Source organism: Oncorhynchus clarkii, chromosome 2, assembly GCF_045791955.1.
Source record: "Oncorhynchus clarkii lewisi isolate Uvic-CL-2024 chromosome 2, UVic_Ocla_1.0, whole genome shotgun sequence".
Lineage (NCBI taxonomy): Eukaryota > Metazoa > Chordata > Actinopteri > Salmoniformes > Salmonidae > Oncorhynchus > Oncorhynchus clarkii.
Window position 1 is genome coordinate 37,280,421 of NC_092148.1, and position 15,829 is coordinate 37,296,249.

Consider the following 15,829-nt stretch of genomic DNA (forward strand, 5'->3'; position numbering starts at 1 on the left):
AGAAATATTTGATTCAATATTTCGACGACACCCCCGCTGGATTTTTGACCTCTGCTTACCCTGAGCCTGCCTGCCGTCCGGTACCGTTGCCTCACCTCTGGTTTCCTGTCAACTGACTGCCTTGACTTGTCTATTGCCTGCCCCTGTTGGATCATTAAAACTATTGTTTATTCAATGTGGTCTGCATCTGGGTCTTACCTTCATACCTGATAATGTCGTCGTTCAGCCATGACTCGATGAAACATAAGATATTACAGTTTTAATGGTAGGAAATAAGTGCTTGTAGTTCGTCGACCTTATTATCCAGCGATTGTACGTTGGCCAATAGTACCGATGGCAAAGGCAGATTAGCCAGTTGTCGCCGGATCTTCACAAGGCACTCCGATCTCCATCTGCGACACCTCTTTCTCCTGCGAATGATGGGGATGAGGGCCTGTTCGGGTGTCTGGAGTAAATCCCTTTTGTCTCACTCATTAAAGAAAAAATATTTGTCCAATTCAAGGTGAGTAATCGTCCAGAAGCTCTTTTCGTAAGAGACAATAGCAGCAACATTATATACAAAATAAGTTACAAACAATGTGAATGATCTAACAAAATAGCACGGTTGGTTAAGAGCCCATTAAACAGCAGCCATCCCCTCCGGCGCCATTCCGAGTGGCCCCCGGGGGGATGGCTGGCTAGAGAGAAGGTTCTTGTCTTTTTCCATGGTTATACCAACTAGGCTCGTAATTTAACAATTTTATTTATTTTTACAGATGGCATAAATGTTACAATTACTGGGAATATTTTTTGTTGTCTTTAAGCCATTCATTACAAATATAATATAATTATATGAATATTATAATTATAATTATATTAATATAATATAATATAATTAATATAATTAATCAACTAAAACTGTGATCACAGCATCGAAGGGAAAGTATATCCAGGAATGCCTTGAAAGATTTAAGGAAGTTATATTTTAAGACTTCATAGGTTTATAATACGGTAAATTTAATGTGCATTGGGTTTACTAGCATGATGGGCATGACAGAGGAACATTATTCTCTCCATCCTTCAAAAGTAGACCCTGACTCTCTGTTGACCTATCACTTCAAATCCAAAGAGATTCCATTAAGCTTGCTGCATGGCGTCTGTAACCAAAGTCCTTTAATATTTAAAGTCATACGGGTTGCAGCTAAGAGCTCCTTGGTGAATACAGAGAGAGAGAGATAGAGGCGTGCCAGGTCAGATCGAGTCATGTTCAACTCCACTCCGCTTGAATCTCTCCAGCATTGTTTGTTGTCTATTTATCAATTTTCATCAGCATGACTCTTTATGTAACTGCAGAAAGGGGACCTCATTATATTTTGCAGAGAAGGGACTCAAAAGCGGAAACACCGTATCAGACAGATAATTTGCGATTTATTTATTCACTGCGCTACACTATACTAGCCATGGTCAGACATACAGTACATGAACCGATCAGTACATTAATTTCCCTATAGGACAAAAGTTTCAAAAATTTGCCAAAAACTAGAAGATGTATTATTCTGGATAAATAACATCACGGTATCTTAATTTTGAGATGGATGATCGCAGCCTACAGTTTAAACAGTTTCTTAACAGGTTGTATTTTCCAAGAACGGTCAAGTGTGTTGCTGCAACCAGTCTTCAGACTCATCTACTCCTCGTCTGTCCATTATTCCTTCCTTCTCCTAAGTGAAGACTCTCCTCGGTAGCCCTGGTGTGATGCTAACTCACACATGAGCCATCTCTGTGCTGCTTATGAATCTGTGAAGCAGCATGTACCAAGACAGAGGGTAGAGAGAAGGAGGACAACAGAGTTAGAATTAGAAGGAAGATGAGTGTTGTAAAGCAAGCCAAAGGAAGACACATCAAAAATAAGCCAGAGGAATGTCGTTTATCCCTAGTTTTTCTGCTATAGGAAACTGCCATGGCCATATTAATGGTCGTAAACTGAGTTGATGAATTGTTTTGCTAAAGGGAGCATTGAAGTGAGAGCTGGTCTGAGTGTGGTGGGATTGACAATGCCATTGTAATTCTCTCATGTAGTGATACATTTACTGAGATGACTCTCGAGCAAATATTAAGTTGAGAGAAAGAGCAAGCTCGTCAATGCTTTGTGTACGTCAGACATTATCGAGGTGATTTTTCCCATGGCCCTCTGCCCACCCACACGTGTTGACAACTTTGTGTGTTGTGTGTGTTGTGTTGTGTGTGTCAAGTTTAAATAACCCTCATTGTCAGGCCGTGTAGTTATAATTCCACAGTGTCATCCTACCTTTGGCTCCTGTTTGTACAAAACTATTATTTACACTTGAAGGTCAGATCCTGCAGAACAGCATGGAAGTTAATTAAGTCGAAGTGTTTGACAGTTCTCAAAAAACGGAACACTTCTCAACTTAATTGCTTTTTGACATCTCTGCAGAGTTTGCAGAATATATAAATGTAATTTATTGCCCGGTCGCGCCATCCGAAGGCCAATAGAAAGCGCACAGGTACCAACAGTGGCTGCCAGTAAATTTGCTTCCGAGTGGATAATGACTTGCCACTGAGGGAGTGAAGTTGTGCTGTGTATTCCAACTGCGGATGTACAGTTAGCAGAAACAGTCTCAGTAGGTTACACTGTAACAAGCCTAGCCTACATTTACCAAGGGAGCAATGACAATTAAACTGAGCTAGCTTTGCATGTGATTAACACCAAGGTCTCCCCGTGGCGTACAGTATCTCACTGTGGAGAACAGTCAAGTTATCACACACAGTCCTGGATGATCAGGCTCAGCTTTTGGCTGGTTACCCTTATGCTGTATATTTGTCTTAATATCTAACACCTTCACTAGGCCTTATACGGACTACATTAACATCATACATGAAGGAAATGGGATCAGAATGAGCCTGTTAGATTCTAGCCACTATTATGTGTAGCTGACGCAGTGGGAGAATTGAAGCATGCTGTGTAACGACTGAAAGTAGCAGAAGTGATGCCACTGGATTTACCTGGTACTCATTGGGCCAGAAGGTGCTGACAGCCAGCTCCACTTGGTGCCACTGTGGTCCGTGGGACCCCGACGTGTTCCATACTGGGCTACCCAGCGGGCCGCCGTTGACCCGAACGTAAGCTCGCAGTGCCCCTGGACTGTGGCCATCGCGGCTGTACAGGAAGTAGCTGAACTGGACGCAGTGTGTGTCGTTTTCACTCAGCGTCTGCAGCAGGAGCTGGGCGCGATGACCTGCAGCATGCTGGGAAGAGTTCACCAGCATATATGAACCTGGAGGGAGGAAAGAGAAACAAGGGTAATGTCACACGAGGGTCAGAGATAATGCATATGACCCCAAACTCAGCGATGAGCAAAATGTCTGTTTTTGCATTTGTGTTTCGCCATTGGGGGGTGCATGAACTGATTAACCTGACTCATCCTTCAAGTTCCCTTTGGGTAATGATACAGTGTTCTGAAATGTAATTGTAAGTAAGTTATTCTGAATGTGTTTACAAGTACTGAATCATTCATTTTGGCCAAAGAACTTAACTAGAGTAGGAGTGCATTTTTCAACCCATTTTAGAAAGGAATCATTCAAATTTCTGCAGAGGATAGAATATAATCACTAAAGATCTAAATGACATATCCCTCCTAAGAGAGTAACCTCTCTTCAGATGCTAGCCTCAATGACAACGTTTACATGCCCACCATTATCCTATTATTATTTGGGATAGTCAAATGTTTGTTTTTGAGTTGACACGTATCAACATCATATCCCGTTTGCAATAAACTGAAAAGCTTGTATCACGGTTATGGGAAACCTGAATAAGATGCCTGACATATGCTGATCTTAGAAAGGATACTGTGGCATGTAAACATCTTATCCAATTTATTGTTGTTTTTTGCAGGCTAAGTTTTGCATATAATGGGTGTTGTGTCATCATGTTTTCATCTGATTGTCAAACAAATCACTTTTAAAAAAGCAGTCTAACTGCCCAGTTCGATCCACCATAATTAAATATTAACTTATTTTGCTGATACTCCGTACTGGACCGTATAGCCTACTGGCTACTTTCACCAGTAATTTAGAAAACTTTCTGCTTAGCGTTTCTGACATTTGGTAAGCCAAATTATAACTGATGACATTTGGTAAACCATATGATAATTTCCGACATTTGGTAGGCCATTTGTTTGTCAACTATAGTTAGATACTAGCAGCTTCTCTTCTGTCATAACTTGTTGTCCCAGAATTCTAAGTGAAGTGGATCTATATAGTCACTTTAATGACTCTACCTACATGTACATATTACCTAGGCTAACCAGTGCCCCCACACATTGACTCTGTACCGGTACCCCCCTGTATATAGTCTCGCTCTTGGAGAAAAAGCAATAACTTCCAAACAGCGGAAAGTGGTCCTGTGCAAAATGTCCAAATTTCACCAATTTGACCAGTTTTAAGAAAATGAAAAGCTGAAAAAACTATGAAACAGGAATATAATGGGTGCATATTTTATGTGGTTGAAATACTGTCTGCTTGCATAACAGTGTCAATGATAAGACACACAAATTCACATTTTGTCAAGAGATGCTGAAAGAAAGAAATCTTATTTCTGTTCCCAAGACAAAATTACATTTTTGTATCATTTTACTGCAAGAAATGCATAATTCTGCAGGAGTTAATATAATATTACGCTAAATGTGAGAGGATATAGGCCGACAGTCATTGTCCATATTTCTGTTACTATTTAATTTGATTTATTTATTTTTATATTACCTTTATTTAATAAGGCAAGTCCGATAAGAACAAATTCTTATTTTCAATAACGGCCTAGGAACAGTGGGTTAACTGCCTTTGTCACGCCCTGACCTGAGTATTCTTTGTTTTCTTTATATATTTTGGTTAGGTCAGGGTGTGACGAGGATGGTATGTGTGTTTTTGTCTCATCTAGGGGTTTTGTACTGTCTAGGGGTTTTGTAGGTTTATGGGGTTGTTTACCATCTAGGTGTTTATGTAGGTCTATGGTTGCCTAGATTGGTTCTCAATTAGAGGCAGGTGTTTATCCTTGTCTCTGATTGGGAACCATATTTAGGCAGCCATCTGCTTTGGGTATTTGGTGGGTTTTTGTCTATGTCTAGTTGCCTGTGTCTGCACTGTTGATATATAGCGTTTTATAAGTTTGTTTTAGTGTTCTTTCTTCATTAAATATAGAACATGTATTCATATCACGCTGCACCTTGGTCTCCTCAATACGACGATCGTGACAGCCTTGTTCAGGGGTATGCACGACTGTGTGGCAGGCATTTAATCAGCCTGCTATGGCTATTTGAAACAAAGGGACGAGTACTCTAGTAGGCTGGATATTTACAGCAACAAGGTGAGGCTGAGGTTGGTGAGGGTAATCACTGATGAAACATGAGTCCACTAAGACCCAGAACTCAAACCCCAAAGCCCCTTGTAATTAGGACAACACAACCTCCTCCCCAATCGCCTAGCATCTGTCCTCCATCAAGTCTGTCCCCACAAACGTGACTAAAACAACAATGCCAGGAGATCCTGTGTACCAACATAATCAAGTTTGTCTTCTTTGCACTCCAAGATCTCTGTTTTTCCATTCAGAAATGTACAGTTGTACAATTCCTGACATTTAATCCTACTAAGAATTACCTGTCTTAGGTCAGTTAGGATCACCACTTAATTTTAAGAATGTGAAATGTCAAAATAATAGTACAGAGAATTATTTATTTCAGCTTTTATTTATTTCATCACATTCCCAGTGGATCAGAAGTTTACATGCACTCAATTAGTAATTGGTAGCATTGCCTTTAAATTGTTTAACTTGGGTCAAACGTTTCGGGTATACTTCCACAAGCTTCCCACAATAAGTTGGGTGTTTTGGCCCATTCCTCCTGACAGAGATGGTGTAACTGAGTCAGGTTTGTAGGCCTCCTTGCTCGCACACACTTTTTCAGTTCTGCCAACAAATGTTCTATAGGATTGAGGTCAGGGCTTTGTGATGGCCACTCCAATACATTGACTTGTCCTTAAGACATTTTGACACAACTTTGAAAGTATGCTTGGGGTCATTGTCCATTTAGAAGACCTATTTGTGACCAAGCTTTAACTTGACTGATGTGTTGAGGTGTTGCTTCAATATATCCCAAAATAATTTGTGCCTCATGATGCCATCTATTTTGTGAAGTGCACCAGTCCCTCCTGCAGCAAAGCACCCCCACAACATGATGCTGCCACCACCATGCTTCACGGTTGGGATGGTGTTCTTTGGCTTGCAAGCATCCCCCTTTTTCCAAACATAACCATGGTCATTATGGCCAAACAGTTCTATTTTTGTTTCATCAAACCAGAGGACATTTCTCCAAAAAGTTTGATCTTTGTCCACATGTACAGTTGCAAACCATAGTCTTTTTTATGGCGGTTTTGGTTATGGCGGTTTATGTCGATATAGGACTCTTTTTACTGTATACAGACACTTTTGTACCTGTTTCCTCAAGCATCTTCACAAGGTCCTTTGCTGTTGTTCTGGGATTGATTTGCGGTTTTCGCACCAAAGTACGTTCATCTCTAGGAGACAGAATGCGTCTCCTTCCTGAGTGTTATGACAGCTGCGTGGTCCCATGGTCTTTACACTTGCGTACTATTGTTTGTACAGATAAATGTGGTACCTTCAGGCATTTGGAAATTGCTCCCAAGGATGAACCAGACTTGTGGAGGTCAACAATCTTTCTTCAGAGTTCTTGGCTGATTTCTTTTGATTTTCCCATGATGTCAAGCAAATACGCACTTATTTTGAATGTAGGCCTTGAAATACATCCACAGGCACACCTCAAATTGACTGAAATTATGTCAATTAGCTTATCAGAAGCTTCTAAAGCCATGACATCATTTTATGGAATTTTCCAAGCTGTTAAAAGGCATAGTCAATTTAGTGTATGTAAACTTCTAACCCACTGGAATTGTGATACAGTGAGTTATAAGTGAGATAAACTGTATATAAACAATTGTTGGAAAAGGTACTTGTGTCATGCACAAGGTAGATGTCCTAACCAACAAGAAATGTGTGGGGTAGTTGAAAAACAAGTTTTAATGACTCCAACCTAAGTGTATGTAAACTTCCGACTTCGACTGTATGTACCCCCTCAGCATTTCCCATCTACCCTCCCCTCAGTCTATGTTCCATGTCATAATTGTGAGAACTCTAATGCAATGATCGAGGGTAATTTATCCCCCCCCCCCTCCCTCATACGGGGAGAAAATGTATATCAGGGGTAACATTTTCTGTTAAACAAAATTTGTGGTCTATTTACTGAAATGCCCATGTGGCTATTATTATGTTGGAAAGTCTAAGAGAGAATTCCAAGTCCGTATTACAGAGCACAAGAGCAACATCAGAACTGGTGACAAGAAGTCCGCTGTAGTCAGACACTTTAATTAAACTGGTGTGCTTTTCTTTTATTTTGAAGATCTTCTGGAAAACAGTAGAAAATGTATGTAAATTATGATTGTGAAAAAATTAAGAAGCAGTATTACAATTAAGAAGCAGTACTACAACCATCTATAAATATGGGTGGATGTCTGTTGAATGCTGCTAAAAAGAAAGACATTAAAATGTAAAGAACATTACAGGCTTTTCCTTTCTTCCAGTATGTGTATTTGTATTTATATGTATTAAGGATCTACTCAAACAGTTCTAGGCAGTACCTACTCTTCCTGGGGTCCAGAAACATTAAGGCAGTTACAGTGCCTTGCGAAAGTATTCGGCCCCCTTGAACTTTGCGACCTTTTGCCACATTTCAGGCTTCAAACATAAAGATATAAAACTGTATTTTTTTGTGAAGAATCAACAACAAGTGGGACACAATCATGAAGTGGAACGACATTTATTGGATATTTCAAACTTTTTTAACAAATCAAAAACTGAAAAATTGGGCGTGCAAAATTATTCAGCCCCTTTACTTTCAGTGCAGCAAACTCTCTCCAGAAGTTCAGTGAGGAGCTCTCCCAACAGGTCAGGGACAAAGTTGTGGAGAAGTACAGATCAGGGTTAGGTTATAAAAAAATATCCAAAACTTTGAACTTTGAACATCCCACGGAGCACCATGAAATCCATTATTTAAAAAATGGAAGGAATATGGCACCACAACAAACCTGCAAAGAGAGGGCCGCTCACCAAAACTCACGGACGAGGGGGTGCCACAGGGTTCAATTCTTGGACCGACTCTCTTCTCTGTATACATCAATGAGGTCGCTCTTGCTGCTGGTGAGTCTCTGATCCACCTCTACGCAGACGACACCATTCTGTATACTTCGGGCCCTTCTTTGGACACTGTGTTAACAACCCTCCAGGCAAGCTTCAATGCCATACAACTCTCCTTCCATGGCCTCCAATTGCTCTTAAATACAAGTAAAACTAAATGCATGCTCTTCAACCGATCGCTACCTGCACCTGCCCGCCTGTCCAACATCACTACTCTGGACGGCTCTGACTTAGAATACGTGGACAACTACTTAGGTGTCTGGTTAGACTGTAAACTCTCTTTCCAGACCCATATCAAACATCTTCAATCCAAAGTTAAATCTAGAATTGGCTTCCTATTTCGCAACAAAGCATCCTTCACTCATGCTGCCAAACATACCCTTGTAAAACTGACCATCCTACCAATCTTCGACTTTGGCGATGTCATTTACAAAATAGCCTCCAATACCCTACTCAACAAATTGGGGGCAGTCTATCACAGTACAATCCGTTTTGTCACCAAAGCCCCATATACTACCCACCATTGCGACCTGTACGCTCTCGTTGGCTGGCCCTCGCTTCATACTCGTCGCCAAACCCACTGGCTCCATGTCATCTACAAGTCCCTGCTAGGTAAAGTCCCCCCTTATCTCAGCTCGCTGGTCACCATAGCATCTCCCACCTGTAGCACACGCTCCAGCAGGTATATCTCTCTAGTCACCTAAAATACCAATTCTTTCTTAGGCCGCCTCTCCTTCCAGTTCTCTGCTGCCAATGACTGGAACGAACTACAAAAATCTCTGAAACTGGAAACACTTATCTCCCTCACTAGCTTTAAGCACCAACTGTCAGAGCAGCTCACAAATTACTGCACCTGTACATAGCCCACCTATAATTTAGCCCAAACAACTACCTCTTTCCCTACTGTATTTAATTTATTTATTTATTTTGCTCCTTTGCACCCCATTATTTTTATTTCTACTTTGCACATTCTTCCATTGCAAATCTACCATTCCAGTGTTTTACTTGCTATATTGTATTTACTTTGCCACCATGGCCTTTTTTTGCCTTTACCTCCCTTATCTCACCTCATTTGCTCACATCGTATATAGACTTGTTAATACTGTATTATTGACTGTATGTTTGTTTTACTCAATGTGTAACTCTGTGTTGTTGTATGTGTCAAACTGCTTTGCTTTATCTTGGCCAGGTCGCAATTGTAAATGAGAACTTGTTCTCAACTTGCCTACCTGGTTAAATAAAGGTGAAATAAAATAAATACAAAAAATAAAAAAAATCAGAGGCAACAAAGAGACCAAAGATAACCCTGAAGGAGCTGCAAAGCTCCACAGCGGAGATGTGAGTATCTGTCCATAGGACCACTTTAAGCCGTGCACTCCACAGACCTGGGCTTTACGGAAAAGTGGCCAGAAAAAAGTGAATTTGCAAATAAATTCATAAAAAATCCTACAATGTGATTTTCTGAATTTTTTTTCTCGTTTTGTCTGTCATAGTTGAAGTGTACCTATGATGAAAATTACAGGCCTCTCATCTTTTTAAGTACGAGAACTTGCACAATTGGTGGCTGACTAAGTACTTTTTTGCCCCACTGTAGACGGGAGAAACTTTCCTTGGTTTAGGTTCCACAAATTATCTATTATAAGAAGTGACAGATATGGATGCCCCTTGGCCCCCTATGTTAAAGGGGTAGAGAGGGATGGTGTGGCCACATATCTAAAGGCCCGAGAGGCGTCTAGTACAACCAAAATCTCCCCCTCTCCAGCCTGACGTCCCCTGATTTGTGTCAGTGCTCCTGGGGTTGAAATCTCAGCACTCTCAAGGCGCTTTGCTTAATTAGATCTTTCAGAGTCATTCCCGGTTTCTGCACCCAGAGGTACTCGTAAAAGTAAGAGCAAATGAGCAGGCAATGTTCTCCTCACAGACTCTGTGAAGGGAAATTGTGTTTGCTCTTAGTTTTATACACATGCTTTTAACACGTCTCTGTTGTCTCTGCAAGTTAATGTTATGTAGGGACTCATGTATTGTTCTCCATTTTATATGGATGCCTTTTACCCTCCCTTGACGATGGGGAGGTGTTGAATATGCAGTGAGAGAGTTGGAGGTATCAAATATGCAAAGAAAAATGTATTCGATACAACATACATTTTATTCAGCAAAAAAAACAATCACCTTTTGACACCACTATAACTGGTTCACTCAATCAAACTCTCAACAAACCTACAAACACTCAAACAGTTAACTATTGGCAATATTGTCCCGGATGCTGTCACCTTTATTAAATCCTCCTCAAAGGAGTCTCGAAACATATGAGTTGGAAGATGCAAGGTGCACCTTTGGCCAATTTGTTGCTGTATCATCTCTCACTGTGGTGAGATATTTTGGGAGGTGGTGGGCAAGTCCATCTCTCAGCCATAGCGCTTTGCCTGACACTCTCCACCGTGCCCTTCTGTTTCAGGGGGACATGAAAGTGAATGCACAGCTTGGCGGTAGGACTACAAGGACAAGAAACAGCAAGAATGGAGAAGTGATGATGAAGGGAGGAATGTGCAGTCCACTATCTCAACTGATGCACAATGTTCCTTGACTCTCATTGAGTTAAAGCCCTGAAAACATGTGCAGCATGTGTAGCTCGTTCAGAAAGGTTGATAGACATGGACATACAACAAGTACTGACCTCGCTTCAAGATGTTGGAAAGGTCTAAGGATTGACCCTGGTGGACTGTAAAATATGACAACTTTAGATAACTTGAATGCTGCAGTGATGGACATGCTGTTCAACTTTAACCTTGAGCTCCATCCATTTACTTTGAAATCCTAGCGCACAGTGTGAAGAACCTCTTTAGCAGCAGCACGTTACATGGAACTCTTGTTATCTTCCACCATCTCATTATTCCAGCAAAGAGCTGGGGTCAACACAACCTCAACTGGCTCTCCTTTAAACACAGCACATGATGATTACGGTGAAACCTCCGCCTCTCATGAAACAACAGTCATCTGACTTTTCTGAAAAGCCGAACCTGTCAACCCTTACCATTATCAACTCTATGATTATACACTTTCTCAGTCACCTTTAATATGAGCTTGACTTCTGATACTAGCCTATTTATTAATTCACAAGAGAGGACTATAGGTTTTTAGGTTTCTGTAATAGCTTGCCTGGTTTAACGCTTGATTTCATATTTTTGTTGCCAACTTGGAGCCTCAAGATGGAAACTTAAAAGGATGATGGACTTGATATTCTGCCTCAATACTGTATGTCAACAGCAGTGCCATAGCAACATTTCGTTAGTTCATAACTGGACTATACAGTATGTGCGACAGGTATTCTGCTGCTATTATGACAGGTGAGTTATACATGTCATGAAGAATATTACTTAGTGACATTATGTATTGCCATATTGTGTAAATTGCTGTGGCAGTACAAAATCATTTGAGTTAACCAACCAACGCTAGTATTTACATTCATTAACATTCATGCTCAGAGTCATTTTCTCCTTGTAAAATAATATGTAAATATTTACTCGCTAGACATACACATTGACTAACAAACACTTCTTAGAGTTGATGTTAGCTTCAACAAAGTTTCAAATCAAATGTATTTATCAAGCCCTTCTTATATCAGCTGATATCTCAAAGTGCTATACAGAAACCCAGCCTAAAACCCCAAACAGCAAGCAATGCAGGTGTAGAAGTTTCCTCCTGTTTGCAGGTGATGAAGTTTACTCCTGTTTGTCTCTATGCCAAATGAACAATATAAGTTTCATGTAAACAGAAGGGAACACTTTGGCATTCACTGATTTTGAATGTCATTCTCTATATTCTTTAGATAGGCATTAGAGACTTACAGAAATCCTCAAATAAAGAGTTGGCACCGGTTCAATCCATCTCCATGACAATCTCGTTGATAAATATGGACTTGAAAGCGTGGGATAGATGATGCATATTCTGTCTATTACAGGTTATACATATTCAACAGCACCCAGAATAATAACCCAAAGTTCCATTCAACATAATTCCAAGATATTACTTTGATGTTAGAAAAGCTGCAATTGTGAGAAAAAGTGCCTTGTCCTACCTTTATTTAAGCAGTGAACTGTTGACCTATAATGTACTTTAAAACAATCTTCACTGAATAACATTAACAGCGATGAGTTACATCAAAAAGAGAAAAATAAAATAGAGAGAATGGTAAGTGGTTAAAAATATATATATTTACTGCTTGAATACCTAGACAGGTTACAAGGCAACAAGGCTTTGTTCCTCCACACCTGGCAATATCTTACAAAAAACACTCCCATCCCCCCAAAACAATGTCTCATCAACTGACGGAAGAAATATGCGTACTGGACCAACAAGCAACATCTGAAAGCATGCTTGTTTATGTGTATGTATGATCTTCAGAACGGTATTATGTTCGCCAGGAGTAAATTAGTGTTGCTATCATGTTGTCCTTGTTGAAGAAAGACTGTTCATGCATTCTTTTATCATCTTCATGTGACTCACAGCCACACCCAGGCATATACAATAAATCCTCCACCGCCTGAATATACAGTACACACACACCCATCAAATCAAATCAAATTTATTTATATAGCCCTTCGTACATCAGCTGATATCTCAAAGTGCTGTACAGAAACCCAGCCTAAAACCCCAAACAGCAAGCAATGCAGGTGTAGAAGCACGGTGGCTAGGAAAAACTCCCTAGAAAGGCCAAAACCTAGGAAGAAACCTAGAGAGGAACCAGGCTATGTGGGGTTGTCCAGTCCTCTTTTGGCTGTGCCGGGTGGAGATTATAACAGAACATGGTCAAGATGTTCAAATGTTCATAAATTACCAGCATGGTCGAATAATAATAAGGCAGAACAGTTGAAACTCGAGCAGCAGCACAGTCAGGTGGACTGGGGACAGCAAGAAGTCATCATGTCAGGTATTCCTGGGACATGGTCCTAGGGCTCAGGTCCTCCGAGAGAGAGAAAGAAAGAGAGAAGGGGAGAATTAGAGACTCTTAGATTCACACAGGACACCGAATAGGACAGGAGAAGTACTCCAGATATAACAAACTGACCCTAGCCCCCCGACACATAAACTACTGCAGCATAAATACTGGAGGCTGAGACAGGAGGGGTCAGGAGACACTGTGGCCCCATCCGAGGACACCTCCAGACAGGGCCAAACAGGAAGGATATAACCCCACCCACTTTGCCAAAGCACAGCCCCCACACCACTAGAGGGATATCTTCAACCACAAACTTACCATCCTGAAACAAGGCTGAGTATAGCCCACAAAGACCTCCGCCACGGCACAACCCAAGGGAGACAGGATGACCACATCAGTGAATCAACCCACTCAGGTGACGCACCCCCTCCAGGGACGGCATGAGAGAGCCCCAGTAAGCCAGTGACTCAGCCCCTGTAATAGGGTTAGAGGCAGAGAATCCCAGTGGAAAGAGGGGAACCGGCCAGGCAGAGACAGCAAGGGCGGTTCGTTGCTCCAGAGCCTTTCCGTTCACCCTCCCACTCCTAGGCCAGACTACACTCAATCATATGACCCACTGAAGAGATGAGTCTTCAGTAGAGACTTAAAGGTTGAGACCGAGTTTGCGTCTCTCACATGGGTAGGCAGACCGTTCCATAAAAATTGAGCTCTATAGGAGAAAGCCCTGCCTCCAGCTGTTTGCTTAGAAATTCTAGGGACAATTAGGAGGCCTGCGTCTTGTGACCGTAGCGTACGTGTAGGTATGTACGGCAGGACCAAATCAGAGAGATAGGTAGGAGCAAGCCCATGTAATGCTTTGTAGGTTAGCAGTAAAACCTTGAAATCAGCCCTTGCTTTGACAGGAAGCCAGTGTAGAGAGGCTAGCACTGGAGTAATATGATCACATTTTTTGGTTCTAGTCAGGATTCTAGCAGCGCTATTTAGCACTAACTGAAGTTTATTGAGTGCTTTATCCGGGTAGCCGGAAAGTAGAGCATTGCAGTAGTCTAACCTAGAAGTGACAAAAGCATGGATTAATTTTTCTGCATCATTTTTGGACAGAAAGTTTCTGATTTTTGCAATGTTACGTAGATGGAAAAAAGCTGTCCTTGAAATGGTCTTGATATGTTCTTCAAAAGAGAGATCAGGGTCCAGAGTAACGCAGAGGTCCTTCACAGTTTTATTTGAGACGACTGTACAACCATGAAGATTAATTGTCAGATTCAACAGAAGATCTCTTTGTTTCTTGGGACCTAGAACAAGCATCTCTGTTTTGTCCGAGTTTAAAAGTAGAAAGTTTGCAGCCATCCACTTCCTTATGTCTGAAACACATTCTTCTAGCAAGGGCAATTTTGGGGCTTCACCATGTTTCATTGAAATGTACAGCTGTGTGTCATCCGCATAGCAGTGAAAGTTAACATTATGTTTTCGAATAACATCCCCAAGAGGTAAAATATATAGTGAAAACAATAGTGGTCCTAAAACAGAACCTTGAGGAACACCGAAATGTACAGTTGATTTGTCAGAGGACAAACCATTCACAGAGACAAACTGATATCTTTCCGACAGATAAGATCTAAACCAGGCCAGAACTTGTCCGTGTAGACCAATTTGGGTTTCCAATCTCTCCAAAAGAATGTGGTGATCGATGGTATCAAAAGCAGCACTAAGGTCTAGGAGCACGAGGACAGATGCAGAGCCTCGGTCCGATGTCATTAAAATGTAATTTACCACCTTCACAAGTGCCGTCTCAGTGCTATGATGGGGTCTAAAACCAGACTGAAGCATTTCGTATACATTGTTTGTCTTCAGGAAGGCAGTGAGTTGTTGCGCAACAGCCTTTTCTAAAACTTTTGAGAGGAATGGAAGATTCGATATAGGCCGATAGTTTTTTATATTTTCTGGGTCAAGGTTTGGCTTTTTCAAGAGAGGCTTTATTACTGCCACTTTTAGTGAGTTTGGTACACATCCGGTGGATAGAGAGCCGTTTATTATGTTCAACATAGGAGGGCCAAGCACAGGAAGCAGCTCTTTCAGTAGTTTAGTTGGAATAGGGTCCAGTATGCAGCTTGAAGGTTTAGAGGACATGATTATTTTCATCATTGTGTCAAGAGATATAGTACTAAAACACTTGAGCGTCTCTCTTGATCCTAGGTCCTGGCAGAGTTGTGCAGACTCAGGACAACTGAGCTTTGAAGGAATATGCAGATTTAAGGAGGAGTCCGTAATTTGCTTTCTAATAATCATAATCTTTTCCTCAAAGAAGTTCATGAATTTATCACTGCTAAAGTGAAAGTCATCCTCTCTTGGGGAATGCTGCTTTTTAGTTAGCTTTGCGACAGTATCAAAAAGGAATTTCGGATTGTTCTTATTTTCCTCAATTAAGTTAGAAAAATAGGATGATCGAGCAGCAGTAAGGGCTCTTCGGTACTGCACAGTACTGTCTTTCCAAGCTAGTCGGAAGACTTCCAGTTTGGTGTGGCGCCATTTCCGTTCCAATTTTCTGGAAGCTTGCTTCAGAGCTCGGGTATTTTCTGTGTACCAGGGAGCTAGTTTCTTATGAGAAATGTTTTTAGTTTTTAGGGGTGCAACTGCAT

At 41.1% G+C, this 15,829-nt stretch overlaps 1 protein-coding gene across 2 annotated transcripts in view; it reads right to left on the reverse strand.

Moving 5' to 3' along the window:
• LOC139367656 (receptor-type tyrosine-protein phosphatase U-like) overlaps positions 1–15,829 on the reverse strand; it is a 343,935-nt gene that overhangs the window by 198,791 nt on the left and 129,315 nt on the right. For both annotated transcript variants that reach the window (XM_071105929.1, XM_071105938.1), the window contains exon 3: positions 3,004–3,275. In XM_071105929.1, coding sequence (XP_070962030.1) covers positions 3,004–3,275 — 272 coding nt within the window. The remainder of the gene's footprint in view (positions 1–3,003; positions 3,276–15,829) is intronic.